The sequence below is a fragment of the Neopelma chrysocephalum genome, unplaced genomic scaffold (assembly GCF_003984885.1).
Source record: "Neopelma chrysocephalum unplaced genomic scaffold, ASM398488v2 Primary Assembly neopelma1_96936, whole genome shotgun sequence".
Taxonomy (NCBI): domain Eukaryota; kingdom Metazoa; phylum Chordata; class Aves; order Passeriformes; family Pipridae; genus Neopelma; species Neopelma chrysocephalum.
This window is the reverse complement of record NW_020925579.1, coordinates 1,780,566-1,802,751: the sequence shown is the minus strand read 5'-3', so window position 1 is coordinate 1,802,751 and position 22,186 is coordinate 1,780,566. Positions and strand designations below refer to the sequence as shown.

Sequence of the window (22,186 nt, the reverse complement as noted above, 5' to 3'; positions counted from 1 at the left end):
GGCGCCGGGCGGCGCGCACAAGGCGGGATTTTGGCGGCCGCCATTTTCTCGCTCTCCGGCAGTCGCCGCTCCCATTCTCCTGGGCCGCCCTCCGCTGCCCGCGCCGCTGACAGCGCGGCTCCCGCCGCCCAGGTAGGAAAGCCTGGCCGGCCGCGGTGCGAATCTGACGGCGCCGCCTTCCCCTCGGCTCGTTTCGCCCTGTTCCTCACGGAGGGCGGGGCGGGGCGGGGCGCCGCCCCCCCGCGCTGACAGGCAGCGGCCTCATCCAACGGGGCAGCGGCGGCGCCGCTCGGGAAGGGCGGTGGAGCCAATCGCAGGTGGTGCTGCTGGATGTGCGCGTCGGCGGCCGCGGTTGCTGCCTTTTCTCTCCCGTGCGCGGAGGGGCCGGCGGCGGGTGTAGGTATGCGCACCCGCGGTGCGGTGTGGCCGGGGCCGGCGAGGAGGGGGAGAGGGCGGGAGGAGGGTGCAGGCCGATCCGGGCCTCTCCTAGGCCGTCAGAGCCGCCGCCAGGTCCCGCTCGGCGCCGCTGCGTGACACAGCCGTGCGGGAGGGCCTGGGGCCAATGTCGCGGGCCTCAGCCCCCGGGGCTGCCGCGGTCTCGGGGCTCCCGTGATCTCCGAAAGGATGGCGGTGCAGCGGGGTGGGGTCTGCGTGGAAGAGAGCTGGGTGTCCCCCCCTCGGCTGTCGCCACCTCGGCATGATTCCCTCGTGCCCCGCGGCGACAGCGCGCAGCTCGGCCGTGGGCGCTGCCGCCTGGCCAGCGCGGGTTCCGCAGCGCCGGCGGGTGCGCTTCAAGGGCGGAGGAGCGGCCGCCGCCCTCCCGCGCCCGCCCTTGCTGCCTCTGTGCCCGGGGCGAGCTGCTGTGGTGGATTATGGCGGGCGCAGGGAGGACGCTCCGGGCCGGGCCCAGCCGCGGGGGCCCATCGGAGACCGCCCCGCGTGGCGGCCGCGCCGCTGTCGGGGGCCGGGCGGAGCTCCCGCGCTGGCGGGGCTGCCCCGCTCCGTCGTGCCTCGGGCCACCGGGCGCCTCCTTTGTGTACGCCCGGGCGGAACCGGCTAACTCTTCCCGCGGCCTCGTGGTGGTGGCGGCGACCCTTCTGCTGCCGGCTCCGCCTCGCCGCGGGCGGGCGGGCGCCATTTCGGAGAGCGCCATATCTACCGCTCCGCGGGTGCTCTGCGGCGCCGCCGCTCCTGCCGCGCTCTCTGCTGCGCCGGGCGGGCGGCTGGAGGCGCAGGGAGAGGGAGGGAGACGGAGGGAGGGAGGCAAGCGGGTGGCAAGAGCCGCTGCGTCCTGGAGGGAGCGGGACTGAGGCGCGCTGGCGTTTCCCAGCTCTTATGTGTGTGGTCGCTGGTCCCGCTTCTCGTGGCCGCTTTAGCTTTTCTTTTTAGTTTTTAAGAAACCCGACTCAATTAGTGATTTCAACGTCCTTGATTCACCCAGTTGAGCGAGGCTAGAGAGCAGCTGACGTATAGGCAGGTTTGACTAGGGGAGACTGAGCCGTGAATTGTAAATGTAACTGATATTACAGTTCGCCCCCTGCAGCCCTAAAATTCTTGGAATAGTTGGAAACAGATTACCCGGGGGCCGAGACGGCTATTACACCGTGACTGGTCGTTCCCTACCCTTCGTACGCGTAGCAGCGCAGATTTCACAATGTATGCCTGAGATCCCGGCATCGTTAACTCTGCGTGCCCGTTAGCTCGTTTCAATTGCCTGGGAAGGCAGTGCATGCTGTTAGCTCCTACAGGCGGGGCAGCAGTTACACAGCTGTCTGAGAGTGTATTTATAAAGTTACAACCACGTTTTGGTTTTGTTTTTTTTTTTGTTGGTACCACGATGAGTGCCTGCCACTTGTTACGGCAATTGAAATTAGTGCAGTATGAAGGGAAATATACGATTATTTTGCTGCATTGTCTGTAAATCACATTTCTTAAGATAATAAGTTGCAAAATTATTTATTTTGTCTGCACTTCTCTCTAATGTGATTTATTAGCATTCCAAGATAAACTTAAAAATAGCAGGTTGCAATCTATTTCAGAAAATCATAGTGAGATTCAGTTCTTTTGGAGTTCTTGTGTGTGCACAGAGGATTATATGAGGATTATACACAGAGGATGGTATTTCTAAAAACAGATTTTTTAAAATGTAGCTAGAAGTTGTAATTTGTATTCTGTTCATCAATTATACTTGATTGGCAGGCATGCTCAAATGCTTGCTAGTATGTTGGTAGAAAATTTGTAAAAGTAATGCTGACAATTACCATAATAGGAGTTTATTTTCAAGTTTAAATTGTGTATACCTAAAAGACAGGAGCAGATTCTTATGTAGTGTCCTTTTATAAAGTGAAACGAAGGCAGATGTATCGTATAACATCTTAAAAATAAGAGCTGAATGCAGTTCACTTTAAATTTCTCAAAATAATTTTTAGTAAATGTGTTACTTAAAAGTACTATGTGCCCAAAAACTGAAATTCAGATGGTAAGAGTTTATGTAAGTCTACAGACTTGACTTTTATCTCCTCTGAGTGATGTGTTTATCTTGGGTATGATTTTTCTTTTATAAAGAAAAGATTTGTGATAGCTTAGGTCAAACCTCTGTGTTTTGGTTGTAGTGAGAATCACAGCTGTTACGTGAGGAGACTCACAACTGCTATATGCTGTTTTCGTAGGCTCTTGAAGCAATAAGCTGCTGGATTTCGATCCCGCCCAGAATACTTGAGTTTTTCTCTACAGGGATATATAAGAGCGGTAAGTTCTAGCAGCAGACATTTATTTTTGTTACTGTTTTTGCTTTAGCATGACGTGCAGTTTGCCTTTTGACAGACTAGATGTACCATCTCTTTTATTTTTCAACAGGTTTTGCTTGCCCACATAAGAAAAAAAGGCAATGGAGACTGAACAACAGGAAGAGACCTTTACCAACACAGAGACAAATGGTAAATCTTTTAAAGGACTATTTCTTTTTAGAAAGAACCTCTTTAAAATGTTTCTAATAATGTTGTAATGATTTAACTTTACCATACGTTTGTATCAGCAGGAGTTTTGCATTTTGTATTAAATATTTTTGGTCTTAATTAGGCTGTGGCATTACATATTTTTTGAAGCATAAAGACATAATCTTTCTGTTGGCATCTTTTAGACATGAGATAAGTAACTGAAAGTTATGACTAGGATTAAAAAGTATTTCAAAGCTGTGTGGAGGATGTGAACATGTAAGAATATCCGCCGTATCCATTTTTTTGTTTATTGCAGTTGTTACATGCAGGAATACCAATATGAAAAATACTCTAAAGCACTTCATGCAGAATTTCTTGGGAATAATTACCAAGGAAGTTAGGACATCACTGTTGCTGATTTGTGCCAGTTTTTCCCAAACAGTATCTGAAGTGCTACTTTACTATTATTCCACCACTATTTTAGTGTTGGCCAAACTACATTGTAGCTTTATACCTGAAACGTTTTCCCCAATTATAAATTATATATTATAAATTATAAATAAATACGAAGTAGGTGATGCTTCACTGCTTTAAAAAACGTGTCATGACTTTCTCAACAACATTCTCATTTAAGCCAAAGTTCATAGATCTTTTAAATGCATTTTTAGTAGTTAGCCAGTAAGAAAGCTGATGAAGTAAAGACTTGTTTTCATGCTGTGGATGCTCAGAACAGGCTTTTGTAATTAGTTTTGGACCAATATGAAAGAATGTATTAGTAGTACAAAGCATGAATTTGGCATACGTTCCATTTTATTGCGACTTAGAAAGTTAAATAATTGTTTATGTTTCCCCCCTATGGACCTCTCTACAGGCAAACGTCCTGCAGAAGATATGGAGGAAGAGCAGGCCTTCAAAAGATCTCGAAACACAGATGAAATGGTGGAACTGCGCATCTTGCTGCAGAGCAAAGTACGCTTTCTTGTTGTTACCATTTTTGCATGTAGCATTCTTCAAGACGGTGATGACAGAGTGTATGTTGAGATAGAAGTTTAGAAAGCATATGTGCTTTATTTAAAATGAGATAACTTATTAGAATAACTTTCAGTGTGCATGAAAGGTAGTTGCAGGTGTATTGCAATGGAATTGTCTACAGGGGTTCTTTTAAAAAGGTAAGTCCTGAAGGATCAATACAGGGGTTTTTTTTAAGGATTTAACTGCTGAAGAAGTAGAGCAACAGAAATCATAAGGTCTGCATTTGAGTAGAATGTTGTTATTTTGAGGGAAATGACTGTGAGTCTTTGGAAGAGAAGCTGTTTAAGGAATTTTGAGCTAATGATTTTAAATTAAATATGAGATATGAAAACTTAGGATTTTAGTAACCTTCCTAAACAGATCTACTGAACTTGTTCAACTGTGTCAACAGGAAGAAATGTGGGAGCAATACTTCAGGAGTTGCAGGGATTTTGTTGACAAGTGTAAATAGTTAAAAGTTGCTATATATGAATTTCCTCTGTTGTTCTCACTTGCTACAGATTACTTGTTGTTTCTGAAATATCTCAGTCTTTTGTGTTGGCATGGAAGAATGTTGCCTTAACTCCATGTGCCATTTCTGACCAATAGTTGGTTTACTTGGAGTACCATTAAATGTTTTGCATGCTTTTAGCATAAGTATGATCTGTGTAATAAAAGCAATATTTTATATGTAATCCTTGAGAGAACCTGGTAAAAATTTAGTTTTGCAATTACTGTTCTTCACTATGTACCAGTTTATTCCTGGTGGCTTGAATAAAGTAGGGGCTGTTAACATTCACTTTAACCATTTTCAGAATATACTGCTCTGAGAAATTAATTACATTACAGAGGCATAAACCAAAATTAGCCCTTGGAATTATCAAATATTGAGAGCACGAAAGTGAAATTTGCAAAGGTACTTCTTAAAAAAAGAAAAAAGAAAAAATTATCAATTAAACTAAGCAAATCGTTGACTTATATTACATTCATACAGTATTTTTTGCAAAGGATACAGTCTATGAGATAAGTTTAGCATGGGCAGAATTGCCTAGAAACTTCGTTTGGAATTGAAATATTAGTGGCAAAACTGAGTGTTTTTCTCTATGCTGTTTGGTGGTAGTAAGAACTTTTAGTCATCATTTTTTTAAGCTGGATAAACTGTATCCATTTGTTTCAATTTGATTTGAACCTTTCTAAAGGAGTGCTCACCTGCCCTCACCTCTTGGGCCAGCAGGGTAATGCAAAAATAGATTTACCCTTTTTAGTCTTGAGTTCAAAAATGTAGTCTGTGCTGTGCTGTCATAACTTAACTTCTTGAAAACTCTTTTCCAGAATGCTGGAGCTGTGATTGGAAAAGGTGGCAAAAATATTAAGGCACTTCGTACAGATGTGAGTATACATGAGTTTGAACTAATTTAACACCAATTCTTTCAGAGCACTACATCGAAAGCTTGATTGCGTGCGTTTCTAGAAATGGGAGCAATTCAACTCCGTAGGCATCAATAGTCAAGTTACAAGCCATTTGTATTGATTGTTAGAGTAGATAACAGTTCTTCAATTTCTATTGCAATTAAAACCCAACCTGACTCGTGGGATGAGAGGTTTATATTAAATCTCTTCACTTTTTAATAGGATTCTGCTGAATTACACACTTCAAGCAAGTTAACATCCTAATTAAAATGTTGACAAAGCTTAAGCCCCTTAAAAGTACCATTTCCCATATATGTGAATTAATTATAGTACTGCTGAAACCATTGCAGGTGGCTGAATTAACCCAGTGATAGAGGAATTGTCTAACTTCCTTAAAAAGAGCAATATAACATCGTCCATCTGTTCCTTAACAGCTTGCACATGAAGAACAAAAACATTAATGTTAAGGTTTCTTTCTTTAAATATGGGTATAAAACACTAAAGGAAAATTCTATTCTGTTACTTGGAAGCATTTTTAAATGGTCATGACTTACTGCCTGTTCACACTTTACAGTGGGTTAACTCTTGTGATTAGACACATGCTGAGCGTTAATGTTGTGTATTTATAAAACTTGGCAACTCTTCTTAAATTCCATTTGTACCTCCTGTTCTTAACATCAGCTACAATTTCAACAGTTTTTCCTATCAAGACTCTGTTCAACACAAGATTTGGCAACATATCATTACAAATCAGTTTCAACTAAGTTCAACAACTACCGCAACTGAATTGAGGTTTTAGTTGAAATGGTCAGGAATCAGACATATACTCACTAACTTTGGCAGCTAGTTGTTCTTTTTTCTTCTCCTCTAGGGTTTTTTATCGTTTTTTTTCTTTCTTTCTTTCTTTTTTTTTTTTTTTTTTTGAGTAAATCAGTATGTCACCTAGGTCCAGATAATTTAGATTGGTCTGCAATACAAACTTTCCCGATTTGCCCAAGGTTCTAGTACTGTCAGTCTCGACAGGTTTTGCGTCTACCCTCATGAGCCAGCCTGCTACTGAAACGTCATTTGTTAAAAGTAAAAAGTAGTTTAGTCAGATCAAGTGACTCATTTTTAAGGTCCATACTGTTAAGCCACAGTTGGTGTAGCAATCCGTTATTGTGTTAGTCTTCAGAACAACTTAAGCTTGTTTCATTAATTGAGAGTAATGAGTATAGTTTGTATTAAATTAAAATTTATTGCTTTTCCCCCTTTTCCCTCTCCTTGTTTTTTTGGCCATATATCTCCGTTGCCCATGTACTGGATCGACTTGCCCCTGCGTTGCCCACCATGACGTTGGCCCATCCGCCCCTGAACGCCCATGTGAAAACCCTGGTTGGCTATGCCCAAAAATGTGCTCGTTGCCAAACGGGTACCATACTTGACAACTTCTGATTGAATACCCATGCCCAATGCCAACATCCACGAACGCCAATGACCAATGCAGTACAATGCCAGTGTTTCAGTCCCAGACAGCAGTGGCCCCGAGCGGTATGTCCCAACAGTTTATGCCTCACTGCCTGATTAGAAAGAGAGAAATGTATTTTATTACCTGCCTTTGATATAATTAAATAGTATCCCCTTATAGACGGTGTATTGTTTTTTTTCAAGTTTTCTGTCTTATTTTCCCCATTAAGTCTTTTTGTCACTGAACTTTTACGTGAGTTGCCCACCCAAACAATCCACTAATTTTATTTCAATGGAAGGAGCACAGCTTCAAGTGTTGCATATTTGCTGCATTGTAAATCAAATTGGTTCAAAATAGTCTTTCGCTCTGTCTTTGTGGCCCACCTTGCTCCCCTCAACATTGCCTGTTCATAATTATTTCTGATGAAATGCTAATTCCGGTTCGCTTTCCTTCACTTCTCATTTGTTTTGTCTTTTTTGTCTTGCATTTGTATTTGTTTTCTTGGAGAGCCCATTAGTAATCTGATTTCATAACCTTATTCCAGATACAACGTTCACCACTTGCATATCCTCCCTTTTAATATGAGAAGGTGTGCCAGCATAATGTATTAGCGAGGGTATCCTAATTAGTGGTGGCGGGGAACATGAATATTCACTTCTACTTTCAGTTCTGCATCAATTTCTTGCCCACTTAATCTGAGCCCTTCCAAAAAGCCCATTCTGTCTTTCTCTCTCTGCAAGACCTACCTAATCTTAAATTTCTCATGCGTATATACTGGGCATAAACAAAGATGCATGTGTTATAATTGAGCAAACAGGTTTACTTAAAATGGGGAATCTTAATTGTAAACTCTTCTTTGTAGTGTATCTTGTTAAAATTTTGTCTGTGATGATTTAAAAAATTTACTTCTGCTTTTTCTTTTGTACCTACTCCATCTTGTCTGACATTGTGGCTTTCAACAGCATTTTGAGTATAAGTGCAGATATAGAGACAATTGGAGAAATCTTGAAGAAGATTATCCCTACTTTAGAAGAGGTATGTCTCTTAATATTTTGTTTTAAAGGTAAAGGATTAGCTTTTGAACAAGATGGTTCTGGATGACTTTCTGCTTTTTACATACAGGAAATTAAAAAAAATAAATGCCAGAGGCCTTTTAAAGAAGGGTTATGGCTCTCACACTACATGTTGACATTTTTTTGGCAGAGGATAATCTGTCACTGTTTATTAAATTAACATTTCGAACAGCCTTCCCCCTTTCAAAATATTAAGTGTTGCACTGTTCAGTACCTTGTTAAGTCTTTGTTGCAAGTTGTGCAGTGTAAGGTAATAAATAATGTAATAAGTAATGTAATAAATAAGGAAAACTGATACTTCACCTAGAGGGGAGGTGCGTAAGTAGTTGTGATCTTATCAAAGGAAATGCAGGTTTACAATTCAGCAATAAGTCATACCATTGTTGGAAGAAAAAACTTAAAATGCCAAATATTTTAAACTTTTTTTAATTTTTATTTTATTTTTTTCCCTATATGCATCTTTCATACAGTATCAACACTACAAAGGCAGCGACTTCGACTGTGAATTAAGACTTCTCATTCACCAAAGTTTGGCAGGAGGAATTATTGGTGTCAAGGGTGCTAAAATTAAAGAACTCAGAGAGGTACTTGCTTTCTGCTCTTAGATTTGTCTTTTGTTCAATAAATCATGTTTTCTGTTCATAAGAAGCCAGTGTAAGTATCTTCTGTGCAGTAATTCCTACTGAACATACTGTGTACATGCTTCTGATGTTCTGAGATGGAGCTGTACGTTGCAACTTCCTCGCAGACCCTCAGAAGGAATATTGGTGACAGAGCCTAGGACTTGATTAAACAATATATGTGGTAGAATACTGTTTTTAAAGGGAGCATTTTTACTCTGTTTTATTAAAATTTTATTCATCATTCCTTCTAGAATGAACTTGTGCATAGTCTAGAATTATTTGTGTCATTGGCCATAAAAAATGGTCTAGGGCGAAAGCATCTCCACGGTAGATGTCTGAATATTACTGTAAAAGAGCTTTATTTTTGTTGGGTTTTTTTTATTCTTACTGCTAGAAGACCATTGTTTTCTTTCAGTGAAGGAATAAGATTTAAAAAAGGTAATGGTCTGTGTGAGCTGAAAACACATTTTCCTTTTTTGGCATTGTGTCAGAAGTCATTGCAGGTCTGTGCAGGTATAGGCTGCTACCTGTTTGCATGGGTTGAGAAAGGCTAGATAACTAGACATACTCCTGGCAACATTGCTGTCTTAGCATCCAGAGCATGTTTTCTTCATTTGATGGTTAATTCAGCCTGTAAGCTCACAATGGCAATATGGTCCTTTTTCTGATATCTAATTACATAATGGTGTAAATGAATCATAATGGAAATAGGAGGAAATTGAACTTTTTTCCATCTTCATGCAAAATTTATGTTACCACTGATCTTTAAAAGTTGCCATCTTCAAATTTGTTGTGATAACTCAGAAGCAAGCATGCAATTTTAAGTAGCTTGGAATTTAATTTTATTTTGGATTTTTTTTCTTTTAAAATGTTTTAGTGGGTTTATAAAGTTGTTTAAAATATATTCGACAAGCTTGAATTTTTTTCTTCTACAGAACACTCAGACCACCATTAAGCTGTTTCAAGAGTGTTGTCCTCATTCTACTGACAGAGTGGTGCTTATTGGTGGAAAACCTGATAGGGTTGTTGAGTGCATCAAGATTATCTTGGATCTTATCTCTGAGGTAATATTTATTAAATTTATTTTATTCTTTCATTGGCATTAATGAATCTTAGATATAAAACAGTGTCTCGCAGTTTATTTTGAATTCAGTACATCCTACTTTCCTAACAGCAAAGTGATTGTCAGGAACTTTTGAAACTGTTTCTATTGTTTAAAATTGGGGTGCACCTTATGGGAAAGCAATTTTTGGTACTAGTGGGCCGTTATTCACGCTTTGCATGTCATTAAAATGAAAAAATGGAAGAGGAAGGAAGACAAAGTTTATTAGCTATGGATAAGTAACAGTAGTTTCTCTATCACACATCAGCATTTTCTTAGTAGCCTTGTAAAATCAAAACCGTGTTCCAAATGCATGAATTCATACTTACATATTTACTGTATTAATTAAGTATGCCAGTTGTAATTGTCCTAATTGATTTGGGGGGTTTGTTTTGTTTGTTTGTATTAGTCTCCAATTAAAGGACGGGCCCAGCCTTATGATCCCAATTTCTATGATGAAACATATGACTACGGTGGCTTCACAATGATGTTTGATGATAGAAGGGGACGTCCAGTGGGCTTTCCGATGCGTGGAAGGGGAGGCTTTGATCGAATGCCCCCTGGTCGTGGTGGACGACCTATGCCTCCCTCAAGAAGAGATTATGATGATATGAGCCCTCGCAGAGGACCTCCACCACCTCCACCAGGTCGTGGTGGTAGAGGTGGCAGCAGAGCTCGTAATCTTCCTCTTCCTCCACCACCACCTCCTCGTGGCGGGTGAGTTGTTGCATAAATGCATTATACAAAAACTGATGTTGTGTATATTCTTCTGAATCATATTCGTATTTCCAGTGTTTTTTCCATGCTTCTACGTTGTTAATGATTTTGCAGGATTGAATGTGTATTAGACAAGAGTATTTTGAAAAGTACTGCAGTTTAATTACCTGCTGCACCATAGTAAGTTGCCATGACTGTAGCCGGTACTTCTGTAACTTCTGTCATTCAGTACTTGGTTAGAGTAGTTTGATATTAAGTTATATGTGAACCATCAATGTGAAAATTTAGATTAGAATAAACAAGCCGGTTCATAACACAGATAACGTAATTAACGTGCTGCTGCTTTTTTCATTTTAGAGATCTGATGTCCTATGACCGAAGGGGCAGACCAGGAGATCGTTATGATGGCATGGTATGAGTTTAAAATTGGCCTTGTTCTGTTCTGTAACCACAGCTAGCGTGCTGTCTGAAGATACTGTTGCTGAACATGTGCACGTTAATGTGAATATGCGTGGTTCTGATGGTAAAAGTAAAATGTTTTGTCCATACAAATAGTCCTCCTGTGGAGTAGTATATGGGGTGTAAGTGGTATTCAAGACCAGATCTATTTGCTTTGTTTCCTTTCTGCCATCAGAAATGATACAGAAAGTTTGACTGTGCTCAGCTCTGCAGGTTTTTTTGCACTGGCTGTCTTTCAGGTTTTTTAATCAGGATGACAGAAATAGAATTAGGAGATTTTAGAAATAGAATTAGGAGATTTTTCAACTACAGAAAACATGTCAGAACAATGAGTTATACAAGCATTCTTAACACTAAGTGTTGGAAAACATGAGCATAGATACTATAATGCAGATTATAGAATGTTGTCTGAGAAGAGCTGTAGTTGATCTGGAAGGTGATTGCTCTTTTGAATCAATTCTTGTCTATTTTCTGGTAATTCCAGATATTTTGGAGGTAGGACCACTGCTAAGTTGCATCCTAAATCGATGCTTGCTGAGGGAGAAAAAAATCTCTCATATTATATGGAGATTGAAAACAAGGGGTTATAGATAATCTTCTGTGTTGCTTCTGAACTGTGGCTTCCGAGCAGTTGTCTGCTGTTCTGAGGAAAGAGGAATCTTTCCTCAGAAGGAAAACTGGGAGGTTATCCTGGTTTTAGCTAGGATAATTACTTACTTCTCTTAGCTGGTAAGGTGCTGTGTTTTGAGTTCAGTATGAGAATAATGTTGGTAATATGCTGGTTTTTTAGTTGTTCCTAAGTAGCGTTTATGCTAAGTCAAGGACTTGTTCAATCTCTCATGCTTTGCCAGTGAGTATGTACACAAAAAGCTGGGAGGGAGCATGGCCAGGACAGGTGACCTGAACTGGCCAAAAGGGTCTGGCAGTGGTCATTGGTGGTGAGCGGTTGTATTGTGTGGCACTAGTGTTTTTTTTATCTTGGGGTTTGGCTCCCCTTTAGATTATTATTTACTGTTATTGTTATCTCCTACTTTGTTTCAATTACTAAGTTGTTGTTATAGTTTTGATTCACCCCCCAGTTTCTCGGGGATGAGGGTTGGGTGGGTGGTGTGAGCAAGAGGCTTTGTGGTGTTAGTTGCCTGCTAGGCTTAAACCACAACAGAGTGAATCTCTATAGTCAAAAACCTTCTTTTCTCCTTGGACTTTGTCTGGCACCTTCTTTAAGATGACAGTGACATAATATGATTTTTTTTTCTTTTAAATGAAGCTAAGAAGTGGAAAAGAGCTACCTAAATGTGCTTTTACACGTCCTGCTTGGGAGTAAGAGTTACTGAAACTAAAAATTGCAACAATGTCATGTGCTTACTAGAAATAATGAAAGATTCCCACACAGTTACAAAAAAAAAAAAAGTGTTACTCCTTCTACATGTTAAGAAACAGTAAGAATTGGTTGGAAGAATCAGGTTTTGTGTTCTTCTGTTTGCAGCTAATAAAGCCAGTGCTAGAGTACATAAACTGAGCAGCCTGTCTGTGGCAGGAAAATGGACACATTGTGAACAATCCATATTTCTAAGAAGCACTAGGCCTTACTTAACATAACTTTGAAGGTTGTTAAAAGAATAGTTTATAGTTTCAGGCTGTGTGAAAACTCTCTGTGTTTATACTTGTTAGCTGTGTGAATGCTGTATGTTTGTAGTTATAAGGTATGAGAAAATCCTGTGTTTATAGTTGAAAGTTTTGGGAAACTGGAGATAAAGGGACACCTGCAAAATCTCAGGAAAATCCCTAAAAGTGGATCGATAGGAGGGACTTTGGGTGGCATGTATGATGTCAGAGCGCGTGGACAGAGCACCAGAACCAGTGAACTGAAGGCATGAGACGCGTGCACAGACAATCACCTTGTTGTAATCATGTACCTGGAAAAATCTAACTGTATAAAAGCTAACTCATTTAAATAATAAATTGAACATCGTTTTGATCATATTGATTGTCTGTGCGGTGTCTCCTGAACTCCTGCCGTCCATACCTGTCCATCTTCGGGTATCTGGTTAAACACAGTCTTACTTAGCTAGACTCTAGAGCAGTGGTGTGTTCTATTTTTGTTCCATTCCAGCTAGAATAGAAAATCCATTTTGACTCAGGTTTAACCTGTCAGGTTAACCTTCACTTTGTTGATGTGAGTTTCTACAAGCAAGTGGAGTCATTTCAGTTAGAGGTTTTTTGTGCAAAAAAAGCACTTTTATTTCCTTTTCATAGTGAAGCTGCTCATGATTTTGACTCTTTTATGACCAACTATCATAGCCTGATTAAAGGGAGCACTGCTTCCCAGCAAAGATTGTATTTAATTTCCAGTTTTAGTTAATCATGACTCTAGTATCCTAAACTGTGTAAGCAGAAAGGAGATCTTCAGGTTGATTGTCAAGCTGCAGCTGCAAGTGTCATGCCAGAAATGTAAGGTTTTCCTGTGCTACCCTTTGTTTCATATAGCAACCGTTCTCTAGCTAAAGTTTTAAACTAGAATAAATCAATGTTATTGTGATTTGTGATCTAAGTAATGATGGGAAAAGCTGCTCTTAGAGAGCAAAAGTGCTCTTTCACATGGATCCTATTTTACTTAGGTGCAGTAAAAGGCAAGAATACAGGAACATCTCAAAAGTCCTATAGCAATTGAATGTACAGAAACTTTTTTTGCCAGTTCTCTTTTCCATAAAGGCAGAAAGATTGAACAGTTGATGACTCATCAAGTGGATTGTGAGTCCAGTTTAATACTGGATGCTGAGCTGTGAGTGTTCTGGAATTTCAGAAAGATAACAGGATTGACTGTATTTTAAAGATTGAGATGAGAAAAAACAATTTGCATTTTAAAAGATTTGCCAACGTAGAGTCACTCACTTTAGATGATATTGTTGTTAGCCTGACTTACAGTTGTAATATAATTAGGCACTGCTGTTAAAAATGTTCATTTGGCTTATAGTCTGCTCTGAAGCTTTTTCCCAAAGTACAGATTTGTACTGTTTCTCTGTGAATGGAACTATATGTTTCAGTGTGTAGCTACTCCAGATCAAATGCCTGTGGACCATAAGGGCTGTTGTCAGCTGAAAAATCCTAAATTTCCTCTATTTCTTTTTTAACACTCTCATTCTTTGGGATGTCTCAGATACAGAAATGCACTCAGGTACCACTTGGAGGGATAGAAAAAAGTGAACAAGCATGTGAAATCCATTTATCTCAGTTACTAACTAAAATGTTCAAAGTACTAAAAATTTTAAAATCTGAGTTAATGCAGATTTAAGTCAGAATGTCTTCTGTTAAGTGGACTGTCTCTTCACACTGTTGTGAGTGTCTTCAGACTTGTAATGTGCTTTTGCTCCTTCAAGTGCTTCCTGGTTCTTGATTTTTTTTTTAACTTATATATATGTGTCTTGATGTATAAACACTTGAATAAAGACGCATAAGTTTTAAAAAATAAGAAACAATTTCTAGGTTTAAGAGATGTGACATTAACAGGCATATAAAAAATTAGTAAAGAAAGAATGTATGTATGACAATTGTACTATTTATTCATGCAGATCCTGGAAGGAAGTAACAAAATTTCACTCTTAGGTCACTCATAAAACCCAGAAAAAGTTAGGACAAAAGAATTATACGTCAGTTAAGACTGCATGTGTTTTCTTTCACTAGATGTTAAAGTGAAGCTCTTTGCGTTACCCAGCCCATCTATCATCTGGTTTGTATTCTAGTACTAGTAGTGACTAGCACAAATGAGTCTGCAGCAAAGAATATTTTGTTACTTATGTTAAGACACCCTGTTTCAGAAACTTGTTTTAGAGTGCACAAATGAACATCAATTGCTGAAACTGTGAAATTCTGAAAGAAAGAAGTGCCATATATCATGTTTTAGAAACATAACTGAATTTCTAATATTATTAGTCAGCAGTAGATTCTTAGTCTGCTTGGCTGTATGAGATATATGGAAATGAATTGGTAGAACATGAGAAGCAGCGTCCTTCCTGTTTTACCTGCTATTGGCATAATCACTTGCAGTTACTTGTTTCAGTCTTACTAAGCCTTCATTTTCCAACGGATGGCAGAAAAGGTTTTTCTAATGCATGGCAAAGTATTTTTATATGTAATAGCACTTGAAGGTTTTTTCAAAAGGCAGAAAAAAAAGGCTTTTTCAAACTTTACCTTGCCATTAGCTCTCTGACCTTCTTTGCTAGAGGAGAAATCTGTTAATACCACAGAAAGAGGGTGAAACCGTGAGTGTGGCCACTTACAGTTCCCTCAAAATAAAATTAAAAGGGAGTGAGTCTTGAGAGTGGTCTAACTCAGAACGTTTCATGTCTTTGCTATGGGGTAAAGGTGTCTTTGTACTAGTATATATTGTATTTGCTTGCCAAGTTCACTAAAACTGTATGACCTGGGCTTCCTTTCTTCCTCCTTTTATGTTGTGTCTGGAAGATGATGCAGTGTCATGTGGATGCTTGTGATGACATGCAGCCACCAGAGTTGGTGAGTGTGTTCAACCTATTTTTTGAAAATTGCTTTGTTGAACAAGTTAAGTGATTAGGTGAATTTCTTAAGAGATCTTGAGTATAGTCTGTCACAACTTGCATCTATTAAACACTTGATAAAGCTGTTCTTTGGACTCAGAATTTATTGGCAGTCCTAATAGTGTGTCCTTTGACAAGAGGTAATGTTAATAGAAATGTGGAATTGTGCAGTAGCATGCTTTTCTGTACCTCTTTTTTTCCTCTTTTACACTCTATTTTCATTTTGTAAATAGTAACTTTCTCCGTAACTGATGCACTATAGATGCATGCACTTAGGATATGTATTTTGTGTTAATTTCATAATGTTGCTATTTTTTATTATTTCAAACAGCAAATATTAAAAGTAGCTTATTACATTTTTGGATAAACTACAATGCTTTTTTTTTCAGTGTATTTGAAAATATACCATTTGATCAGATAGGTTTTGAGGAGGAAAGTTATAGAATCACAGAATGATTTTGCTTGTAAGGGACCTTAAAAATCATCTAGTTCCAACCTGCTTGCCATGTGCGGAGAATCTTGGTCTAGACGGGCTTGCTCAGGATTCCATCCAACATTGCGTTGAACACTTCCAGGAGGTGGGCATCCACAACTTCTCTGTGCAACCTGTTCCAATGCTTTAACACCCTCACAAGGATTTCTTCCTAGTATCTGAACTAAACCTACTATCTTTTAATTTAAAGCCATTGCCCCTTCTCCTCCCTCTACGTGCCCTTTTAAAAAGTCTTCTCGGGCATTCTTGTAGGCTCCCTTCAGTTGCTGAAGGCCACAATAAAGTCAGCCTAGAGCCTTCTCTTCTTCAGGCTGAACAACCCCAACTCTCTCAGGTTTTCTTATAGGAGAGGTGCTGATCTTGATGATGGCCCTCCTTTGGACTTGCTTCAATAGGTCTGTGCCCTTATGTTGGGGATCCCAGACCTGGATGCGGGACTCCAGGTGGAGTCTCACCAGAGCTTGTAGAGGGCCAGAATCACATCCTTTGCCCTGCTGGCCACACTGCTTTTGATGCAGCCCAGGATACAACGGGCTTTCTGGGCTGCAAGTGTAAATTGCCAGGTCATGTCCAGCCTCTGATCCGCCAGCACCTTCAAGTCCTTCTTGGCAGGGCTGCTCTCGAGCAGTTCATATCCCAGTCTGTATTGATACCAGGAGTTGCCCAGACCCAAGTGCACCGTTCAGCTTGGTGTCATCTGCAAGCTTGATAAGGGTGCACTCCATCCCTTTTTCTGTGTCGTTGATGAAGACATTTAATAGCACTGTTCACAGTTCCAACCCCCTGAGGGTCACCACTTGATGTCCATGGGAACTCTGAGCCATTGGCAATACCCTCTGGATGGAACCATCCAACCGGTTCCTTATTCACTGAACAGTCCACCCATTTGAATCCATCTCTCTCCAATTCGGAGAGAAGGATAATGTGGGGGAGGACCATGTCTAAGGCCTTACAGAAGTCCAGGTAGATGGCATCTGTAGGCCTTCCCTCGTTCGGTGATGTAGTGACTCCATTGTAGAAATTGTGAAGTACAGCAGGTGTTTGTGCTATCTTGAAGATGGCAAAATGCCACTAAATTAATATTTTGGATTAATTGATATGAAATGTCAGTTCTTAGCTTACATAAGCACAGAATCTGCTCTCAAGTTATGTTGTTCTGTAGTCTGGGGAAGCAGATGTAATCAAAGAAAGGATTTTTCTTTGAAACAGATTAGTCCAAAAAGCAATCCTGTGGCAAATACTAACAGGAATATGTCTCTGTGTATGCAGTATGCTGTATGATCAGCCTCTGAATTAAGCCTTAAGCAGAATCCTTCATTCTTTCATATTTTAGACTCCAGTACAAGCTCTATTATGTTGTATTCCAATCTGTATCGCTTAGTAACGTGACAATCAATACAAGTTGCTTAGGGACAGAGGACAAGCTTGGCACATTGATCTGAGTAGCTTCCATTTTGATCTAAAAAGGTAAATGGTAAGTAATATTTTTGGGAAAGTTGTTACATTGTAACTTTTGTGAACAAGTAGTTGTGGTTGGTTCAACTTGACTGGCTGCCCAGCCAGTCTACCTGCTCTCTCACTCTCCTTCCTCAGCAGGGTGAGGGGAGAAAGAAAGACAGAAAGTCTGTGGCTCATGATGAACACAGGGAGAGCACTTAGTAATTACTGTCATGGGCAAAACAGAGTTGATTGGGGAAGATTTACTGCCACATTGAGTATCATGGTGAGAAACAAAGAGGAAAACTAAAAACACCTTTCCCCACCCTTTACTTCTTCCCAGACTCAACTTCCACTCCTTTATTCCCTGGTCTTGTACTTTCTCTGCCATGAATGGTGCAGGTGTGATAGGGAATGTTGGGTTGCAGGTTAGTTCATCACACCTGTATCTATTCCATCCTCTTCACACTGTTCTCCTGCTCCACTGTAGGGTCCTTCCCATGGGATATAAGCATTCATAAATGCCTCAAATGCGTTTTCTGTTGGACTGCAGTTCTTCAAGAACTGCTCCAGTGTGGGGTACTGTTCATGGGGTACAGTCCTGCAGGAACAGACTGATTCAGTGTGGGTCCCCCAGAGATCCTGCCAGGCGTCTGCGCCGGCTTGGAATCTCCACAAACTGCTGCTTCTTTCAGGGCTTATTTGCTTGGTCACAGCATAGCATCCTGCATGGGATACAGTGTAGCCATCTGCTCCAACATGGTTCTCTCCACCAGCTGCAGGACAGTGTTCATTCCAGTGCCTGGAGCACCTTTTCCTGTTCCTTCACTGTGATGTCTGCAGGGCAGATCCACTCAATTTTTTCCTCCTTGCTCATCTCTTGCAATCAGTGCACACTGAGGTTTTGGGTTTTTATACTCTTTTTTAAATGTTATTGTGTAGATGCCACCAGCTTTGCTAGCAGTTTCAGCTTTAGGCAGCCCCTGGCCTCCTGTCACAGAACTCGTGAGTCTCTAAAAAGTTGAATTCAAGGGAACCCTGCATATTTATTCTCTGCTTCTGTAGGAAAATATGAATATGGAGTCTGGAGCAGTTATTTCATTAGATGAAGCAAAACACTTTATGTCAAATACAAGTTTACAAGTCCTAAAAATAAAAAGGGGCTAGGACTGCTTGTAGTGATTTGTATTTGGTGTTTTAAATGGAAAAGAAGTAACTCATGTCATGATTATCTGTTCAAAGATATTAAGTATTGTAGCATAGTCTGAATCAAGAGACAAATTACAGAGCTGTTCTTAAGAACTTACTGGGTTTTTTTCCCAAAGGTGTAGATGAAGTAGGAGGATTGACCGTCACTGGGTAAACTTTTTGTCCCAAAACTAGAGACTTGAGTTTCTCCTGAGCTATGTTAGTAGCATTAGTAAGGTTGTACTCTGATCTTGTAACTTGGATGTTTGTTTAGTCCAAGGGTCACAAGTAGGTTAGCATCAAGAGCTGTCTGTGAGAAGCTGAGTTAGTGAGACTGCCTTGGTAAACTGGCAGGTTTTGACAGGGCAGGATAAGAATCACACAATCATAGAATATCTTGTGTGGGACAGAACCCACAAGGGTCATCATGTCCAACACCTGGCCCTGCACAGGACAGCCCCAAGAATTACACCATGTGCCTTAGAGCATTGTCCAAATGGACAGAGGTTAATGAGAGATCTCCCACTCACCCCTTTTTTTCTGGTCTGCCCTCTTTGCCTCAGGATGCCTTTGCTAGCACAACAGTTATAGTCAGTTTGAGGGTTGAGATATTTGCATAAGATAGGCTCAAAGTTAACAATACAATATTTAGGACAAAAATGTGTTAATGAAGAATAGCTATTCACTATTTAAGGTTTTTTTTCTCTTTCTCTTACAGTTTGAGGGTGGCTCTGGTTATGGTAAGTGTTTATATAGAACCGTTACGTGTAGTTCATTACATAGTTACTAAAGGGCTTGATGCATACATTTAAATCAGATTATTCTTATGCAGGGGGGCGCGGTTCATATGGAGATCTTGGTGGACCCATCATCACAACACAAGTAACGATTCCCAAAGATGTAAGTAAATTTGACTTGCTTTCAACTCATGCTTTTTCTTAAAAAAGAAAAGTCACAGTTATTTCTCAGACTATTGAAGTGAATCAGAAGTACTTAGAGTGCTTGATAAGTACTTCTAATACAAAACAAGTGTTTCCAAATCACCAAGAGTATTCTTGGATCATTTGGTTTGTATCTTCAGAGACTCAGTAAACAATTTTACTTAGAGTTAATACTCAGTAATAGAGATGGACTGTGTAACGTGTTTTTTACAAATGAGCAGCTGGTTCTCCCGGTTTTATCTTATTTGTGTTTATATGATTAATACTGCAGGGGATGTTTTTAGGCTGTAAAGAAGTAAGCTTCCATTCGAACTCTTAAAACTGAATTTATAGAAACTATTTAAATGCTGCTGTGATTTTCCAACTTGTTTTAGAAAGAAAGTTGTATTGGGAAATGAATTTTTTGCTTTCTTCCCTAGTTGGCAGGATCTATTATTGGAAAGGGAGGCCAGAGAATCAAACAAATTCGTCATGAGTCAGGAGCTTCGATCAAAATTGATGAACCATTAGAAGGCTCAGAAGATCGGATAATAACTATCACAGGAACACAGGACCAGATACAAAATGCACAATATTTGCTGCAGAACAGGCAAGTTAAAGTTTAATATTCTCTCTACTGTCAATTTTAAATTGACATGTACATTATAAAACTGCTCTTCTCTATGAATCAATTTTTTAAGAAGGCAAGTTTTAAAGTAACTATTTGAAGCTAACTTCTCCAGTGCTAGTTCTGCCTTGATTTTCTTCTGTTCTCCATTCTAATTAAAATGAAGACACCCGCAAAACTAATCTTGCTGGAAGACACCTTAACCAAGCAGTCCTCTCCTTTCTCTGGTGAAAACTGCTGCAAAAAAAGTACTTGTAATAAATTATATAGAGCCTGTAGAAAATATAGAAGATTTCAGTGGATGTTGGCCTAGTTCTGTGTGGAAGACTAGTGATTTTGTTGTTTTTAGATAACTAAATTGACAACAAATCACAGTCTGCCATATGGCACAGACCATGCCTCTACAGGACAAGTTGAAATCGATTTGGTGCTGTTATGCAGCATTTCACACCTTGCTGACATTACTTGACCTTTTCTACCAAATATTAACAGCTTCAGATAACATTTGCTGTATTAACTTCTGGCTGTCCTAGTAGATTTTAATGTTTTAACTGGAATGTTTGGCTTTAGAGTATTAATATTTTAATGTGCCATAAATATACTAACACAATTACTAGCCATTGATATTTTAGAATTATTTAATTATTTACTTTTAAATGTGTTAGGAATTTGTAATTTAATCTGCTCTAAAAATGTCATTATGAATATTGATGCAAGATGTATGGTCCATCATTCTAATACATGCTTTTTTCTTTTTCTTTTATAGTGTGAAGCAGTATGCAGATGTTGAAGGATTCTAATGCAAGATTATTTTTTCTTTTTTATAGTGTGAAGCAGTATTCTGGAAAGTTTTTCTAAGACTAGTGAAGAACTGAAGGAGTCCTGCACCCCTATTTTTTTTTTTTAATCTGCTTCTGTTTAAAAAGCCAACATTCCTCTGCTTCATAGGTGTTCTGCATTTGAGGTGTAGTGGAATCTTTGCTGTCCACCAGATGTAATGTCTTAGTTCCTTACAAATACATGGGGGGAGGGAGCACGAGACTAACATTGAAATTTTGAAGCAGCAGAGAGAGTGAATTCTATTTTTGTTCATCGTTGGTGGTAAATTGTAATGTTTTTCTGTAATTGTTGTGTACACCTTGCTTTTATGTACACTGTGTCTTATTTTAAAGGGGGATGAATACTGGTAGGCCACATGTCCCTGGTATCTGTCGAGAACAGTGTGCAGAATGTAATGCTTTTTTGTAAGAAACATTTTAGGATTTTTAAATAAATTTAGTGAACCTATTCTTGGTGGTCATTTTTCTTCAGGTCTACATAAGATAATAACTAAAATGAATACACCTAGTTTGGGGGTTTTTCCCCATGTGAATTAAAGTTGCTGTTAAGCTTGCTCTTCGGCTTCCTTGATATAGATGGAGTTATGTGGGGTTTTTTGACAAATTAAAGAAATCGTGTGAAAACAATGACTGCTTTGCTGTTTGGGGAAAAAAAAGTGAAAATATTCCCACAAATGTTGTGTAAAACTTGACATTTTTGCAAGTGTTTGGCCCTCTTTGCAGTACATATATATATTGGTGACAGTATATAAATAAAATATTTAAAAACTTTGTGATGTCACTGAGTAAACAGTGGTAAAGTACACCTGGTTATAGACAGCTTGCTTAATGCAGATAACACTGTTAGAAATGACAGTTGCTCTACTATTTCTGAATAAATTATAGCTGTTTCCTGAGCTTTTTTTTGTATGAGGTAGAAATTGCAAATTGGCAAATTGACAGTATCTAACTCTGTAACTTGTAATTGTATGCAAAACTTAAACTTGTTTGGTTTCCCGGATGTATGTTGAATTCCATAAGAATTATTTGTGAGAAATTTAAAAAAAAATATAAAGCCTCTAGATATCTCATGTAATACCTTGGCATTTGTATTTATAGTTAAAAGTTTTAATTTCACTTCCTGAATAAAAACAAATTAAAAAATGTAGAAGTGTGTTGCACATATGGATATGATGGGTCCAGACTAAGCCTGGGTTCTTTTGTTGTGTTTTGTTGGTTGGGAATTTTTTTTCCACCCATGGTTTGTTGGAGCATTGGTTGAGCTTTTAGTGCAGCTACTCATTAAATGGAGTGGTAAAGGCAAGGAGCTAAGACTTTGCGCGCAAGGCTGGCCTACTTGGTGGAGCTGTA

General features: G+C 39.6%; 1 protein-coding gene across 8 annotated transcripts; it reads left to right on the top strand.

Moving 5' to 3' along the window:
• The first annotated feature begins 18 nt into the window (after positions 1 to 18).
• Positions 19 to 21,979, top strand: HNRNPK (heterogeneous nuclear ribonucleoprotein K). 8 transcript variants are annotated; one of them, XM_027670841.1, is made up of 16 exons: positions 19 to 132; positions 2,670 to 2,748; positions 2,857 to 2,936; positions 3,796 to 3,905; positions 5,280 to 5,336; positions 6,844 to 6,887; positions 7,767 to 7,839; positions 8,333 to 8,461; positions 9,436 to 9,564; positions 10,012 to 10,319; positions 10,677 to 10,731; positions 15,240 to 15,290; positions 19,168 to 19,189; positions 19,267 to 19,349; positions 19,810 to 19,979; positions 20,764 to 21,979. In XM_027670841.1, exons 3-16 carry the CDS (start codon positions 2,888 to 2,890, stop codon positions 20,795 to 20,797), a joined length of 1,314 nt encoding a protein of 437 aa, XP_027526642.1. In that variant the 5' UTR covers positions 19 to 132; positions 2,670 to 2,748; positions 2,857 to 2,887; the 3' UTR covers positions 20,798 to 21,979. The 8 variants fall into 8 exon arrangements, with proteins under 8 accessions (XP_027526642.1, XP_027526643.1, XP_027526644.1 ...); XM_027670842.1 differs by lacking the exon at positions 19 to 132 and adding an exon at positions 287 to 400; XM_027670843.1 differs by lacking the exon at positions 19 to 132 and adding an exon at positions 301 to 400 and having other exon boundaries at positions 2,613 to 2,748; positions 20,825 to 21,979.
• The last annotated feature ends 207 nt before the right edge of the window (positions 21,980 to 22,186 follow it).